The 15,824-nt window shown below is 38.5% G+C and overlaps 1 protein-coding gene across 1 annotated transcript; it reads right to left on the bottom strand.

Moving 5' to 3' along the window:
* Positions 1 to 13,599: 13,599 nt before the first annotated feature.
* Positions 13,600 to 14,911, bottom strand: LOC147616461 (uncharacterized). The gene has a single exon (XM_086777085.1). It carries the CDS (start codon positions 14,512 to 14,514, stop codon positions 13,684 to 13,686), a length of 831 nt encoding a protein of 276 aa, XP_086633211.1. The 5' UTR covers positions 14,515 to 14,911; the 3' UTR covers positions 13,600 to 13,683.
* Positions 14,912 to 15,824: the final 913 nt, after the last annotated feature.

The following is a 15,824-nucleotide window of genomic DNA, read 5'->3' as shown; positions in this document are numbered from 1 at the left end:
TCGGTGCTATATTCATCTGCATAGTAGCAATCATCATCTTCACTTTCATAGTCCCCCACGGCTTACTGTATCCAAAATTGTCCAACTATGCCCCCGATACAAAGTTTGATGCAACTAACTTCTCTAAAATCCAATCAGCATGGTTGAAATCTGTCGTAAAGCTTATGAAGTGAGGATTCAACCCCAATGATTGCTTTTGGATCAGCCCCAAACCCCTTCAAATGACTAAATTAGGGTTTACTGTTTTGCTATATGTGATCAAAAATTGTCAAAACACCAAATTGGGCATATTTTGCTCAAATGAAACCCAAATTTGATGATCTTTAGCTCTATGGAAAGCTTGAGATGTATACTATCCACATATGTGAAAACAATAGAATTCATATATTCCCTAATATTCTCTGTTTTAGGGTTTTTGATACTGCTAAAAATGAAGAATTGACCCTAAAACCTTGAATATAGGTTAGAATCTTGATTAGATTGTCTTGATAAATTTCTAATGGTTAGTACTACCCAGTCCTCAAAGCATTTTACTTCAGTTAAAGGCTCTGTTTTGACTTTTAGGTCAAAGTCAACTATGTTGATTGACCTAGCAAATAACTTCCAAATCAAGTGGTTTTTGGTTTGTCATGAAGCTTATGACATATACTAACCATCCATATGCTCAAATGTCATAATTGAATTGTTGTTTTTGACTGGGCCAAGTTTTGACCTAACGGTGACACTTACTGGGGTTAGGAATGCAGTCGATGTCGGAATCGAGCACTTAAGTGCTCAAAATGTAGCTCTTGGATAGTACTATCAAGATATGAAAACCACTTTAGAACAACCCCAATGGTTCCAGACTGAATTGATGATTTGTGCAACTGCAAAAATTTCCAAAATTATTGAAATTTTGACATAACCTCCTTTGTATTTAGTGCCAAATCTCAATGAATCTAATCATCAAATCATGTAACCAAAAACATAGCAACATGGACTATCCAATGCCCATCGTAATTTCATCCAACCACTGTCATAAAATTTGTCCACTCTTAGCAATTCTCAATGCAAAACCATGCATGTGCCCATTGCCAATCTTTGCGTTTGTATTTGCAAATTGAAGTATTGCCACTTGTTGACGATTGATTCGATGTAGAGCATTGAAGCTTGCTGATCTGCCGGCCAAGCTCTTCCAACCCCCTTACTCAAGTTTGAAATCCAAGAGCAAGGGTTTGGGCCATGTCTTCAATCCATGCTCCCCTCGGTCTCTCCTCCACATACTCGGGTACCCTCACACATCACTAGTGACTAGAAATAAAAAGTGTAGTACAATGTGATGTGGAGAGTGATTAAATCTCAAATATATGGTTGAGATTACTTACAATTTGATTTTTGGCATGACTCATGCTCTTACAAGTGTTCATATACTTAAGCATGTACTCATGCTCATCCATGAATCTCCCAATGATCTCAATATATCCAAAATAGCATCCAAAAGCAATTAGAATCAATTGTTTAGCACCCTTGCTCTGCCTTGTACTAATAATGCCCTTCAATGCTTCTCATAGCATGTGACCTTGCAAAGATGTAGCACATCAAACATGCTATTTGTATGCAATCAAGCATGTGAATCATCCATTAACAAGTGACAAGGCAATAGAGTTTCCCAAATGCATAAAATCAATCACAATATTTCTCAAGAGAGTAGGAATGATTGATTCTTGGTAAAATTTTCCACATCTTGAGAGCTATGATTGATTCAATGACAATGTGATGAAATGGTTTGCACAATGACATCATTAATTGGTCAAATGATGTCTATGGACTCCCAATGGCATGTATTAATGCGCCCAATGGTGAGAAATTAGGGTTCTTTGTGAAAAACCTAATTTTTGCTCCATTGATTCAATCTTGGTAGATGTAGTATGAATCATGCAAGATAATCTTGGTAGATGTAGTATGAATCTTGGTAGATGTAGTATGAATCATGCAAGATAATCTTGAATCAAAGCATTAATCCTCTCATCAAGCATAGATTCCATCACGAAAAATAGCTCACATCAATCAAGCAAACATCTCCAAGTATATGATTATGGCATTCATGAGTATGAGTGGAGCATGTAATTCCATCATATGCTATTCAAATGGCATGGGAATAGCCAATATCATATATTACATCCAAATGGAAAAAGGAAGCATGAACCCCCACATTATTGCTCTAGGGTTTTCTCAATGGCTCATATGAGAGCTTGCCATTGCAAATTTGTATAAATTAAAGTGCTTAATGACAACAAGGCAATACAATTAGCTTGCAAGAATAGTAATGGCATGGAATTAGGGTTTCTTAATGAAAAACCCACAAGTCTTGAACCAAGAAAAGTGATTCATGCCCAAGATTGATGAAATTAGTCTTATTCATGAGCAATGTGGTGATTAAGAGCTCCAATGTGCATGATTTTTGCTTAATCTTCTGCAAGAGAACCCTAATGAAATGGCATAGCCCGTTTTCTCTTATTGTAGCTAAAACATTTAGCAAAACCAAGCCTAGCACCACATTGGATGTTTTATGTCAACATACAGTGGCTATGGTAGCTAGGGTATGAAGAAAAACATCAGCTATGGGCGGCGTCAAATTCACGCAGATCTATGGAGCTATAGCAGCAACAAGCGACATCAATTTGCAGCATTGAGGCATAAGCTTGTTGCCTAACTTCAAAAAATGTGAGAGGGAAGAAGAACAACAGGTCCACACCACACCAAGTTTGTCCACAGCACACTCAACTTGGCCAAAACTTGTCCGCCTTCCACAAAATTTGATCCATTGCCTCAAATTTGTTTTTGACCAAATGCTTCCAAATATGTAAGAATTGATCACCATTTTGGCCAAAGCTTCCATGCTTGAAGAAATTCCTTGTTAGACTCAAGATTTCCAAGAAGATTTGGACAGAATTCAAGAAAATCAAGAACATCAAGAAAATCAAGAAAACTCAAGAAAATGCTAGAAATGGATCAAAGGCATGAGCTCTGATACCAATGAAAGAAAGGAGGAAGAGGATGACTCGTTAGCATGGAGTCCGGAACATGGGACATCGTTTACATGGAGTCCAAGAAATGGGTGAAGGTCACCATGGAATCTTGGGCGCATGAGCTCCAAGAAGACATAGATGTCTATAGAGTAAACTATGATCAAAAAGGTACAATGCCCATGAGCCCTATGCCTAATATAGCCCAAGGTCCCCAAAAGTACACTTGTAAATGATCCTAAGCCCAAGTGTTTAGGATCCATCCCCCATGTATATGTGCATATCAAATCTACTTCATTACACCAACCAAATGTACTCGAATGGTGACCAAACTTTACAACTGTGCATATGTGGACCCTAGTCTCACACTTGCAAATTTTGGTCACCAAACCGAGTACATTTAGATAGAGTTCCAATTTTTAGGGGGCTCTCTATAAGGTGCCAACACATTAAAAAGTAGACCCTTGCTCGCACAAACATTGTGGTCATGTTGGTCGACTTAGCAATATGATTCAAGGTATATATATTTTTATAATGATTGCCTCTATTGCTTGGCTATTAGTCAGACGTGTTACAAAGTCAACACTTGGCATACTTAAGGGAATTGGATGTTCACCTGGACGAACCCATAATACAACATGATGGTTTGCTAAAACCATGTAGGACACATGGTTGGGGACAATGGGCAAGCAAGCCCCTTGAATAGATTCCTCAAGCATGCCCCTTATTAATAAGGTATAATTGACTAAGGTTAAAATCTTATAGCAATCTAGACTGAGCAACAAATTGATTAGAGTATAGCTTATTTACATGATTTCATTTCTCTAATTATCCTAATCATTATATATAATTACTAATGTTAATTAATTACATTCCCTTTATTAGATTATAGCTTATTTACACGATTTCATTCTCTAATTATCCTAATCATTATGTATAATCACTAATATTCATTAATTGCATTCTCTTGACTTGGAATTGAGAGCAAAAGAGAGAGAAAAGAGTAGAAAGCTCTAATAAATGGCCTCCTAGGGCACTATACAACACTCTATAGCACAGTAACACCATAATTAAACACTTGAAAAAGATTATTTAAGTTTAATTATTAAAAATTAAAAGAAAAGCTAGAATTTTACTTACAATACACACAACTTGACTTTGGGAGAGTAGGATGTGGTCTTCTAGCTCTCTAGAAACAACTCCAAAAGCACCCGAGACTAAAGGGGGTAGTAGCAAGAGATAATACACAAAAAGAGGAAATATTTATTATGACAAAATGAAACTCCTAGTGGCTAGGGAAGTAGGCACATTTCTTAGCCATGGGGATGGTCACCAAAGCGAGCTCGATGGGAGGGATATTTTTTTGGCTACCCTCTCTGTCTACTTTCAACACACTCTCTCTAACTCTTCCCACCACCATCTCTGCCCACCACCTTACAGCCAAGCGTAGCCCAACTCCCCTCCACCACCAACCTTGCTCCTACCTCTCTCTCTCTCTCTCTCTCTCTCTCTCTCTCTCTCCTCTACCGTATCTTTCCATCTCTCTTCCCTCTCTCTCTTCTAGAACTTTCTCATCTCTCTCTCTCTTCTCTCTCTCCAACCATCTCATATCTCGCCCGTCTCTTCCCTCTCTCTCCTCTAGCACACTCTCTTCTCTCCCTCTCCTCTCTCTTATCCAACCATCTCACATCACTCTCTTCTCTTCCTCTCCTCTCTCTCTCTCCAGCCATCATCTGACATCTCTACGTTGCTTCTCTCTCTCCCTTCAGTTTTTTTTCTCTCTTCATCTCTCTCCTACCATGTGTTTCTCTTGCCCTCTCCCACCCTCATGTCTCTCTGCTACCATCTCACATCACTCTCTTCTCTTCCTCTCCTCTGTCTCTCCAACCATCTCACGTCTCTCTGTTGCTTCTCTCTCTCTCTCTCTCTCTCCCTTGTCTCACTCTCCCCTCTCTCTCTTTTTCTATATCCTTCTCTTTGCTCACTCACTCTATCTACCATCTCTCTCTCTCTCTCTCTCTCTCTCTCTCTCTCTCTCTCTCTCTCTCTCTCTCTCTCTCTCTCTCTCTCTCTCTCTCTCTCTCTCTCTTTGCTCACTCTGTCTTTCCTCCCTCCCCCCTTGTCTTTGTAACCCTTAACCCTCTTTCCTCGTCTATTTCATTAGTAGTCTATCATTGTCTCTCCCTTCCCAACTCATTTTTCATAATCCTTCTTATCATTCATTTATTAACACAGTACACTTAACTCTTTTTTTACATACAGATCCTTCGAGTCTACAAACTTAACACTACCTTATTCATCCACACAATACAAAAAATGTCAATTCTCTATGACTTTGTATGACATGTTGAGCACAAACATTGTTAAAAATGTCAATAATATCTTACAAAACCCCAATATGCATGCTCTTACACTCTCTCTCTTTCTTCATATGTCAAATAAGATCATGACATAATCTTAAACAATTATTAAACCTAATCACTTAAATATTCGTAAATAAATATGTTCATTGCACTACAATAACATCTTCATCAAGGCACTCTCCACAACTTCCTATTTGGGATCAATACAAACAATGTTCATGTCTAATTTGCACGCTACCATAGCACAATCTTCACATCCTGCATAAAGCTACTTGCCCTTCTTTTGCATGTTATTTCAATAGGCTATCCCAAAAGTCATATCCACGTTGACATCCACTTGCAAAGAAAATATTTCTCTAAATTCCACATAATATGTAACTCCCATAATTTGGAGTACTTATATGTTTATACCATACCTTGCCATGTTATCCCATCTGGGTGTGTTCCCCAGTGCATCGTGGTGTAAGGATCAATGATATAATCATGAAGGTAGCAGCAACAAGGGTATATGTCTGCATAAGAGTATGAGATGATTTATTATAACAAAAGTGATGTTCAATGGCAACCTTTTATGGAGAATCATAAGCACCTCTATGGTTAGTGTTGCTCACCTCTTATCCAAATGCCTTTCCAATCTTCATTGCACACTACACATTTAGTAGGGTGTCTAATACAAAGCTATATTACTCAACATTCGTTATCAAGGTTGTCACTTGATACATAGTACCAATGATAATAAGCCTTGTTCATCTAGGATGGTCTCACAAATCTTAAGCAATAAAGGCTCATCTCCATCTACGTGGCATAGACATAAAACATGCAAATTTATACCCAACATATACACAATAAAACCTAAGGTCTTGATGTTGAAAAAATCCTCTTGATCACTCACATGTACAGAGATTCCATGGTGGGATAATGTCATTGAGGTAGCCAGAACCTCATGTGGGCAACCTCACTACAATACACATCATATGCTTGTATTGACACCTTTAATATTAAAGGTCCAATTTGTCTCTTTCACAATTTGTAACATATCAAAAAGATGTACTAGCTCCTCTGGCCACTCCTGGTTCCAAATTGCAAGGACTATCTTGAAAGGATCCCAAACAAATTCTCTCACCTTTAGAAAATCATGTCCTGCTACACCATGTTGAGAAAAGTTACACATTAATTGTCATTACATGATATAAAAGACACACATTTATTGTTATTACACCTGTTGTACAATTGATTAGTACACCTTCAGTGCCAAAGCTTCTATAATAGTACAGGAACTAGCACTTTGATATTGCAACATGCTTGGAACATCGAGGACTACTCTAGTGGCGAGACACTTCTACAAAGCATGCATTTTTTAAGTGCATGCACTACACATATACATTACATTATCATTACTATTTAGTAAAATCATACTTAGAAAATTCATTTGGATTGGTGTCAAAACACCTAGGCTAGGTGGATTATTATGTCAAAATGGTACATTTGGTACTTCACCTCTTGCCAAGCTTATATGGACCCATTTCTAATTCATCTACATTAGTATTTCAACTATATAATAATCAAACCCCTCACATCGCTAAGGGACAAGTACACTAAAAAAAGAAGGCTCTTAAGAAACAAGATATACTAAAAAAAGTATACATGATTGGATAAGTTTATGCATGTGTGTTTGTGTGTATTATGTAGGTGCATGTGGGTGTGTGTGTTTGTGTGCCTTGGGAGAGAGAGAGAGAGAGAGAGAGAGAGGAATCACACATTTCAATGAAACGGCTAGCAAGTCCTCTCGTTTCGTGTGAGAGATCGGCCTCCCTATCTGTGGATTAATCTCTATTGTGCCAAGGAAGAAATCGTCAATGCCCACAACACTAGCCAAGTCAATGTCACCATCTAGAGAGAGATATAGGAAAGGTGAAAGAAATGTCCACATGTACATGGCCATTGCATCAAGGGGCTGAAAGAAAACTAAGCACTCACCCTCCTGTAGAATATGTGAGACATGTGCAGCAAATGATCATTGTACTAGAATCTCAGAAGGAGGCCATGGATATAAAGCAAGATAAGGATCACTATGCACGCCTCGACGACGACTGCAAAGGGATCTATTAGGTTTACTAGAAGAAGTGCTCTGCTCTACAATCTGTGATGTGCCATATCATAAACCTCCTTGTTGTATGTTAATATCTCATGTATTTTTGCTATATAGACACCATTTGCACACTATGGACCCAACATTATCGGAGATAGTGTAGAGACTCTCTACAAAGATAAAGCAAATGAGGGTGGATATGGAGTAGATGAGAGCACATATGGGGGACCTACAAGGAGGTTTATGATATGGAACATCACAGATTGTAGAGCAGAGCACTTCTTCTAGTAAACCTAATAGATCCCTTTGCAGTCATTGAGGCGTGCATAGTGATCCTTATCTTGCTTTATATCCATGGCCTCCTTCTGAGATTCTAGTACAATGATCATTTGCTGCACATGTCTCACATATTCTACATGAGGGTGAGTGCTTAGTTTTCTTTCAGCCCCTTGATGCAATGGCCATGTACATGTGGACATTTCTTTCACCTTTCCTATATCTCTCTCTAGCTGGTGACATTGACTTGGCTAGTGTTGTGGGCATTCACGATTTCTTCCTTGGCACAATAGAGATTAATCCACAGATAGGGAGGCCGGTCTCTCATACATGTGGGTGTGTGTGTTTGTGTGCCTTGGGGGAGAGAGAGAGAGAGAGAGAGAGAGAGAGAGAGAGAGAGAGAGAGAGAGAGAGGAATCACACATTTCAATGAAACGGCTAGCAAGTCCTCTCGCTTCGTGTGAGAGACCGGCCTCCCTATCTGTGGATTAATCTCTATTGTGCCAAGGAAGAAATCGTGAATGCCCACAACACTAGCCAAGTCAATGTCACCAGCTAGAGAGAGATATAGGAAAGGTGAAAGAAATGTCCACATGTACATGGCCATTGCATCAAGGGGCTGAAAAAAAACTAAGCACTCACCCTCCTGTAGAATATGCAAGACATGTGCAGCAAATGATCATTGTACTAGAATCTCAGAAGGAGGCCATGGATATAAAGCAAGATAAGGATCACTATGCACGCCTCGACGACTGCAAAGGGATCTATTAGGTTTACTAGAAGAAGTGCTCTGCTCTACAATCTGTGATGTGCCATATCATAAACCTCTTTGTAGGTCCCCCATATGTGCTCTCATCTACTCCATCTCCACCCTCATTTGCTTTATCTTTGTAGAGAGTCTCTACACTGTGTCACCCATACTTGCACGAACCATCGATATCTCATGGTGAATTGGGGCTATGAGATCCTCAATGGACTTTTGTGAGTCCATGCTAGAAGGATGTGATGTCGCCTAAATGAAAACCCTAATCTAATTGCGAAAGTGACCAAGTGGTCTAATTGAGAGTAGTGAATATCTAATGAATATTAGATTAATAATTAGATGAAAAGCTACTAACAGGGATTAGGGAGAGAGTGAACATAGTGAGAATGAGAGTTTAAAAAGGGAGCTTTTTATAGCTTGATCGAGTTATGGTTAGGGTTTTTTTGGACATCAAGGGACATGTGTCAGTTGGACAAAATGTCTAATGACAACTAGATCTCTGCAAAATAATTCGATTGAGATATGTGAAAATACATTTTTTGGACCTCGAGGGGGACACTTGTCAATCATCAATATTGGCTCTCTATATAGCTCAATTGAGTTACATGAAAAATGGAAAAAAAATGGGCAACATGAAACACATATCAACCATTCATTGAGTCTTTATGTAACTCTATCAAGTTACGTGGAAAAATGTGTGTTTTTTTCCATGCATTAAAAAAACATGTGTTTATCATGCATAGGGTTTCCACGTAACTCGATCAAGCTACGTGGAAAATGCACTTTTTTTAAATATGCATTTTATGTCTACAATTTTCATGTGTATGTATGATGTGCATACATGTGCGTAACTCGAATGGGTTATGCGGTGTAGGCGCCTAGTTGATCCATCAAGCTACATGGTGGACATCCACCATCTAACTTAATTGATCTACATGGTGCCTACATGAATGTCCATCACCAAGTAACTGGATTGAGTTACTTGGATGACTATGGCATCCTATGTGGATGTACATCTTGTAACTCGATCGAGTTACCATGTAATTGTATCGAGTAATGTGGCATTGATGTAGGGTTGATAATTTGATTTACGTTCCATGCCTCCATCGAGTTCTACTAGATATCCAAGGTGGCAGGGGTGATAATTCGATCAAGTTATGTCCCGAGCCTCCACTTGTACTGGAAGTGTCCCTCGATCCAATTACATCAACCTTGTCCCATCCCGATGGTATAGTCCCAAGGTGAGGATCCTTATTGAATAATGACCCTTGGGCATCCTTGGTTGTGAATGTCTTGCTCACTTCATGCATCTTATTTCTTGTTGTATCTTCTAACGTTGCTTTAAACTTCTTGTTTTGGAGTGCAAAACTTACCATGTCTTGCTCACTTCATGCATCTTATCTCTTGTTGTATCTTCTTGTCTTGGAGTGCAAAACTTACCATGTCCTTTGAGAGCACTCTAGCAACAAATGAGCCATCCATCTCATAATTTTTTGTTTTGCAAGCAGATATTCTTACAATCTTGATTCATCGCTTCCATTGCCCACCTCCACTGACCAACATGTCCATTGTTTTTAGGTCCTTCAAACATGCCTCTTGGCCCAAATACAATGTTGTTCTCCAACATTCTTTACATCTTCTTATTCTCTTTCTCAAGGACATGAACCTTCTTATTGTTGTTCTCCAACATTCTTTGCATCTTCTTATTCTCTTTCTCAAGAATGTTGTTCTCCAACATTCTTTGCATCTTCTTATTCTCTTTCTCAAGAACATGTACCCTTTCACATATTTAGGCTTTTGGTACTTCCATAGTATACATTACGTCGTGCTACAAATTTTCACATTCCTTCTCTTTCTCAATTAGTGAATTTGAGAGTTGTTTTATCATTACTTCCTTACTCGTCAACATACTTTGGGCTGATGTGTAAATATAATGTGCTTGGTTGGCAAGCCTTCTTGTATAACCTAAGAGACTTGCATGACCATCGCATACATATACTTGATAAAGGAGGTTAATCTTAAAATAGAGTGTGCCATTGCGATATAGGATTAATCAATTCCGCTACCCATAAATCCACCATCTTTTTCCATGCATCACTATTCTCTTGCATTATTGATTGATGCATCAATGCATCCTTTGTCCTCTTATACATAGGTTCATGCTCAGCATCAAGTTAAAGGTCAATGTAACCTTTGTTCTCTTATACATACGTGCATGCACAACATTAAGTTAAAGGTGAATGTCTCTTTTCTTACTTTGTGTATCCTGAAACTCAGTTAAAATCATCAAAATATATAAGTAATTCATAACAATATTGACACAAAATTGGCTACAATAATCAAAACCATTGAGCTATAAAAAGGTACTTTTTTACTTTAAAACATTGATAAAATCATTAATATTAAATATCTTTAAACAAAACATACCATAAAACATAACATTCGAATCTATAAGAAATTAAAAGAAATATTGAATACTGACCTCCATAGCTTTGTTCTTCTCTAAACTTACAGTGCGGAAAGATTGGAAAGATTAATCAAGAGTAAGATGATTTTTTGGTTCCAACTCTGTCGCACCAAAAAATAAACACATTCTTCATCTGTAATCCTTTTTTCCCACCCTAATTTCTGTCGATTGGGAGCATCTATCACCATTGATGTGAGAATGGAGGGAAGAAAGGAGAAATTCATATTATGAAGTTAATAGTATTTTAAAACATTAAAAGGAAACATGACTATTGAAAATAAAACTTGCAATCAAAGAATACTCATAGAATTGCTCAAACTACTAAAATTTTAAAATACTAAACTGGATTATATAAATTGTTCAAATTCGACACATTTAAGATAGTTAATAGCATCAAAAGTTAGATTTCGCCCCAGACTTGGCTAGGGTACACAATAACAATAAATTATTCTGATGAATCTATTATAATATTAGTAAAATGTGGTCCCAAAAAGTTTAAGAGAGAGAGAGAGAGAGAGAGGGAGTATTTTAATACTATCGTTTGCCTCTCTCTTATCTATGTGGAACAGAGAGAAGCTCTTAACCGACCCTTTTTTGGTGTAAGTTTTTCCTAATGAAAGAAGTATTTGGAGGGAGCTTCAGAGGCTTTAAATAGTATCCTCCTAGAGAGATTCATCCCAGCTTGAGCCCTTTTTGCTCTAAGATGTCAAACTAGCTTTTGCACCACAAGCCTCTATCATGTTCCTTTAAAGATAGTGAAGAGTGATGTATTTTGTCCAGTAGCCCTTTCCATGCATTCTCTACCTTTACTTGGTGCTCCCTAGTCTACTAATCTCTCACATTGCCAATGATTCTAAACTACATTCTACAAGCAAATCTACCCCAAGCATATTATTACAACTATGTAGCTCTTTCTCGAGAGCTTTAATGGCCTTCTGAACCTCTTCTTGGAGCATGTGGTCCTTAAGCAGCTCATTGTTGATGATTAGGTTTCTCCTCTGAAAGCTTGGTATCTAGTTGTCCCAACCTTTGGCCAAGTTACATTTCAATCTCGACATACAGTGATCAGAGAGAGTTGAGGAGGACTCAACCCAAAGTCTCAAGCGATTAGGAATCCAATATGCTTCATTACCAAAATATAGCCTATCCAATCTAGAAGAACTATCATGGTATTGTAAGCTATAGTATGTGTGGTCCCACTAAGATCTCCAATCTCCCAACTCCCACCCATCCACCAAGTCTTTTGGAAGGCATAGCTTAGCCCCCATATCCACAACACTACCACTTTTGCTTTCCCTATGGTTCATTATTACAATCTCTCATCATTATCCATGGGTGTTGTGAGCCTACCCTATAAATCCATTCGAAGAGTTTCTTTCTTTCATTATAGGAGTGCCACATTCATCACCCACACCTTGTGACTGTCAAAAGAGACTTCCAAGATTAAAGATCTACAATAATTGGGTAATTAGCCTCAATGGAGAGCCCTAAGAAATTATGAACAATGGTCACAAGCCCACTATAAGCCTTCTCTAGTCCTCCATAAAACACAACCCATTGTTTGAAGGACTTCTTCCTTCTGCTGACACCCTTCTCTCTAGTCCTCCATAAAACACAACCCATTTTTGGAAGGACTTCTTCCTCTTGACACCCTTCTCTCTAGTCCTCCATAAAACACAACCCATTGTTTGAAGGAATTCTTCCTTCTATACCCTTTCCCCATAAGTTAAGCTTATCAATGACCCACACTTTGAGACGAACTATAATTCTTATATTTGTTTTTTTAATTAAAGTTATGATCACGCTATATTCAAGCAATTTTCTCACACTTGTGTAATGGCTTTGGGGGATATTCTCTTTTGAATTTCTCTACTCATATAATGGCAATAGATCTTTTCAAAAGTACCAAAGTAAGAGACAATTTGTGCACTCAGCCACAAGATGTCACAACCACAAGTTAAAGAAAACACATGCTCCCAACCACAAGATGTAACATGACATACTTTCAAAATTTTTAGGTTTTGAGACCTTCACATGTAGTTTTTATATTTGTTTTTTGAAATTAATAGTTACTATGACACTACACTCAAGTAATTCACTCACACTTCAGTAATGGCTTTGGGGGATATTCTTTTTGAATTTCTCTAGTCATTAAGCGGAAATAGATCCTTTCAACTGTACCAAGTAGAAGACAAAATGTGCACGCAACCACAAGTTAAAGAAAACATGTGCACCCAACCACATGATGTCGCATGACAAAATGTCAAAACCACGTGTCTTATAAATATGTTACTTCTAATAAGTCATGGCCCCAAAATGTTAACCTTAATGGCTCTCAAAACCAAATGAGGCACTTGGGAGCCTTCACGCATCAACTTGAGAGTTAAGCTTGAGAAAGGGAGTTTACTCCAACAAAATAATTCATGGCACCAACAATCGCGACAATTAACAATTAAGCAATTGACAATTCTATTCTCTAGTATAATTCCACTCTTTTCAAACAAGAAAAAAGACAATTAACCAATTGACAATTCTATCACTATATAATTCCAATCTTTTTTTAAAAAAAAGGACAATTAACCAAAACACAAGTACATAATTGGCAATACACTTTGATACACACACACATTAAAAAAATATCTATTGAATTTGAAAAGACATCAATTTTAAAACCAAGAGAGGAAATAAATTTGACAATGAATGGTAAGAGACCTTGCAATTCATTGGCAATATGCAGGATGAGGTACAAAGGAATGGCCGAAGGTGTGAAAGGCATCCAGAGTGGTGGGGTGATAGGGGGGCGTTCCACCCGCCCAGGGGCATCCACCACAATCCTTCCAGGCTCTCAAAACTTCCTCATAATCAAGCCTAAGGCAAAGCACCCCTCTCTCTAATCCATGGCGTTGCTGCTCATCCGTGCAACTAATTGCACAAGAATCAGGCTCAAAGTCGGACAAATCAATTCGATAGGGTTCCCCACCATCCTCAACACCCAGATCATCTTGGGCCTCGTAGGAACCTTCCCTTGTGCAAAACACTCCACCTTCCTTTTCACATGTGTCCGGCCCTCCCAGTATGGTGCAATGGGAGGGCATGAAATCCGAGACCCCTTCCATCTCCGCGCACTGCACCAAGCTCATCACTTCATTGCTTGAGAAGCCATCACCACAAGAAGAGCAATTACCAAGTGAAGGAGAACTGCTGTATACAGAAGAACCCACATTGCTTGAGCTGCCTGCACTGTTGCTGCTAATAGCAGGCTTCTGTGAAGATAACGAAAGGCTTGGACTCCCATAGTTGTCACAGTACAAGGGGAAATTCTGAATCAACCCACTTTCCATTAATGTCTCCTTACCTCGTTCCCTCAATGCCTGCTGCAGCTGACCTCTTCCACCATGGCCAACATTAGGTCCACCATAGCCGCCACCTTGATGAACATTTGATCCACCCTTGAGTCTCTTTGCCAGTTTCGAGTTAGGCCTGCCCCAACTTGTCCGTGGTCGCTTAAGTGTGAAACACCATCTCTCATGCAAGCTCCGAAGAGATCTCATCTTCCTTTCCCTAGGATGCAGCCTGTTGTGGTCCTTTTTTTTTTCCCCCAAAAAAGCTTACTTAAGAAAATAATTATCAGGCATGGTCTTCTCAAAGCAGAATATATATAAACAGAGCTTCAAAGAAGGCTAAAAAGCCATGCACTTTGACCTGTCGAGGTGCTAAGCTTGCCACAAGGATCAAGATTTGCACTAAAAATTAACGTGATTTAATGCAAATAACTCATTTTAGCATGGTGATTAGCTAGGATGGCCCTATGACAAGGATCCTAATTAAGCAAATCAGCTTAACGTAACTAACTAGATAGTAGGTGTGCCTACCTATAATACACACTTTCCTCTTTACATAATCCCTCTAGATTTAGCGGGTTCTAGATTTAGAGGCTTCTTCACTAATTGTAGCTGCCAAATTAAAGGCACCCGAGTGGAATTTCAATCTTCACGTTCACCCTTGGCGGCCATATAGCTAGCCTCCACGTGGCATGAATTCCAAATATCTGATATTTTGCCTACCAATGGCCCCACCACACGTCGCAGACAAGGGTTGGGCTTAGAGGATAAGCCTATGATTTCTCTCAGATAGATTACTATCCAAATGTGTCACGTGTAGTACTAGAAGCAATCCGAGTTAAACCTACAGTTTTTTACTATTAAAAAAGAGGGGCGTTGTGTGATTAATGTTTAGCCACTAGGCTCTAGGTGAAAGTGTATAAAAAAATAATTTACTATTGAGTCCATAAAAAATAATTTACATGCTATTTTTTTTTACTATGAGCTTGTGAAGTGCATAAAAAATAATTTATGATGCTAATTTTTATTTATTGTCCTTGTCCCCTATGGCTACCAGCTTTGAAGGAAACCCTCTCGACTCTGCAAAGCCGAGATTTGATCAATACAAATACATATTGGGTCCCAATTTACAACACTTCAACATAGTGCTTGTATAACCCAGTTATTTAGAAATCCCAGTTGGAATTTGACGTTACTTTTAATTAAGGGTTTAAACATGTACTTTTTAGTTATACTAGTGGCATGGCCCATCTCTGACGGGCAAGAGTATTCTTGCATGCATAAAAACAAAAGGCTCGTCCTCGGGGGTGAGTAGAGATAAGCCTTATATTTTGGGCCTCATGGTCCTTAACTCGCCAACCTATATATATACACACCATGCTTGCCATATATATCCATGTAGAAGCTCCTAAAGCACTTACATTTCTTTGAATAAAGCACCAAGCTTGGCATAAATATACATCTAGCATTCCAATCCAATATAGTGTTGACAATCTTAACACACCTGAACAAAGCATTAA

The sequence above is a fragment of the Cibotium barometz genome, chromosome 38, assembly GCF_041138505.1.
Source record: "Cibotium barometz isolate CiBa-2024 chromosome 38, ASM4113850v1, whole genome shotgun sequence".
Taxonomy (NCBI): domain Eukaryota; kingdom Viridiplantae; phylum Streptophyta; class Polypodiopsida; order Cyatheales; family Cibotiaceae; genus Cibotium; species Cibotium barometz.
This window is presented reverse-complemented; position numbering and strand designations above follow the sequence as displayed.

Excerpts from the sequence above, each read along its gene's own strand:
- LOC147616461 (XM_086777085.1), bottom strand. The coding sequence starts at position 14,514 with ATGAGATCTCTTCGGAGCTTGCATGAGAGATGGTGTTTCACACTTAAG.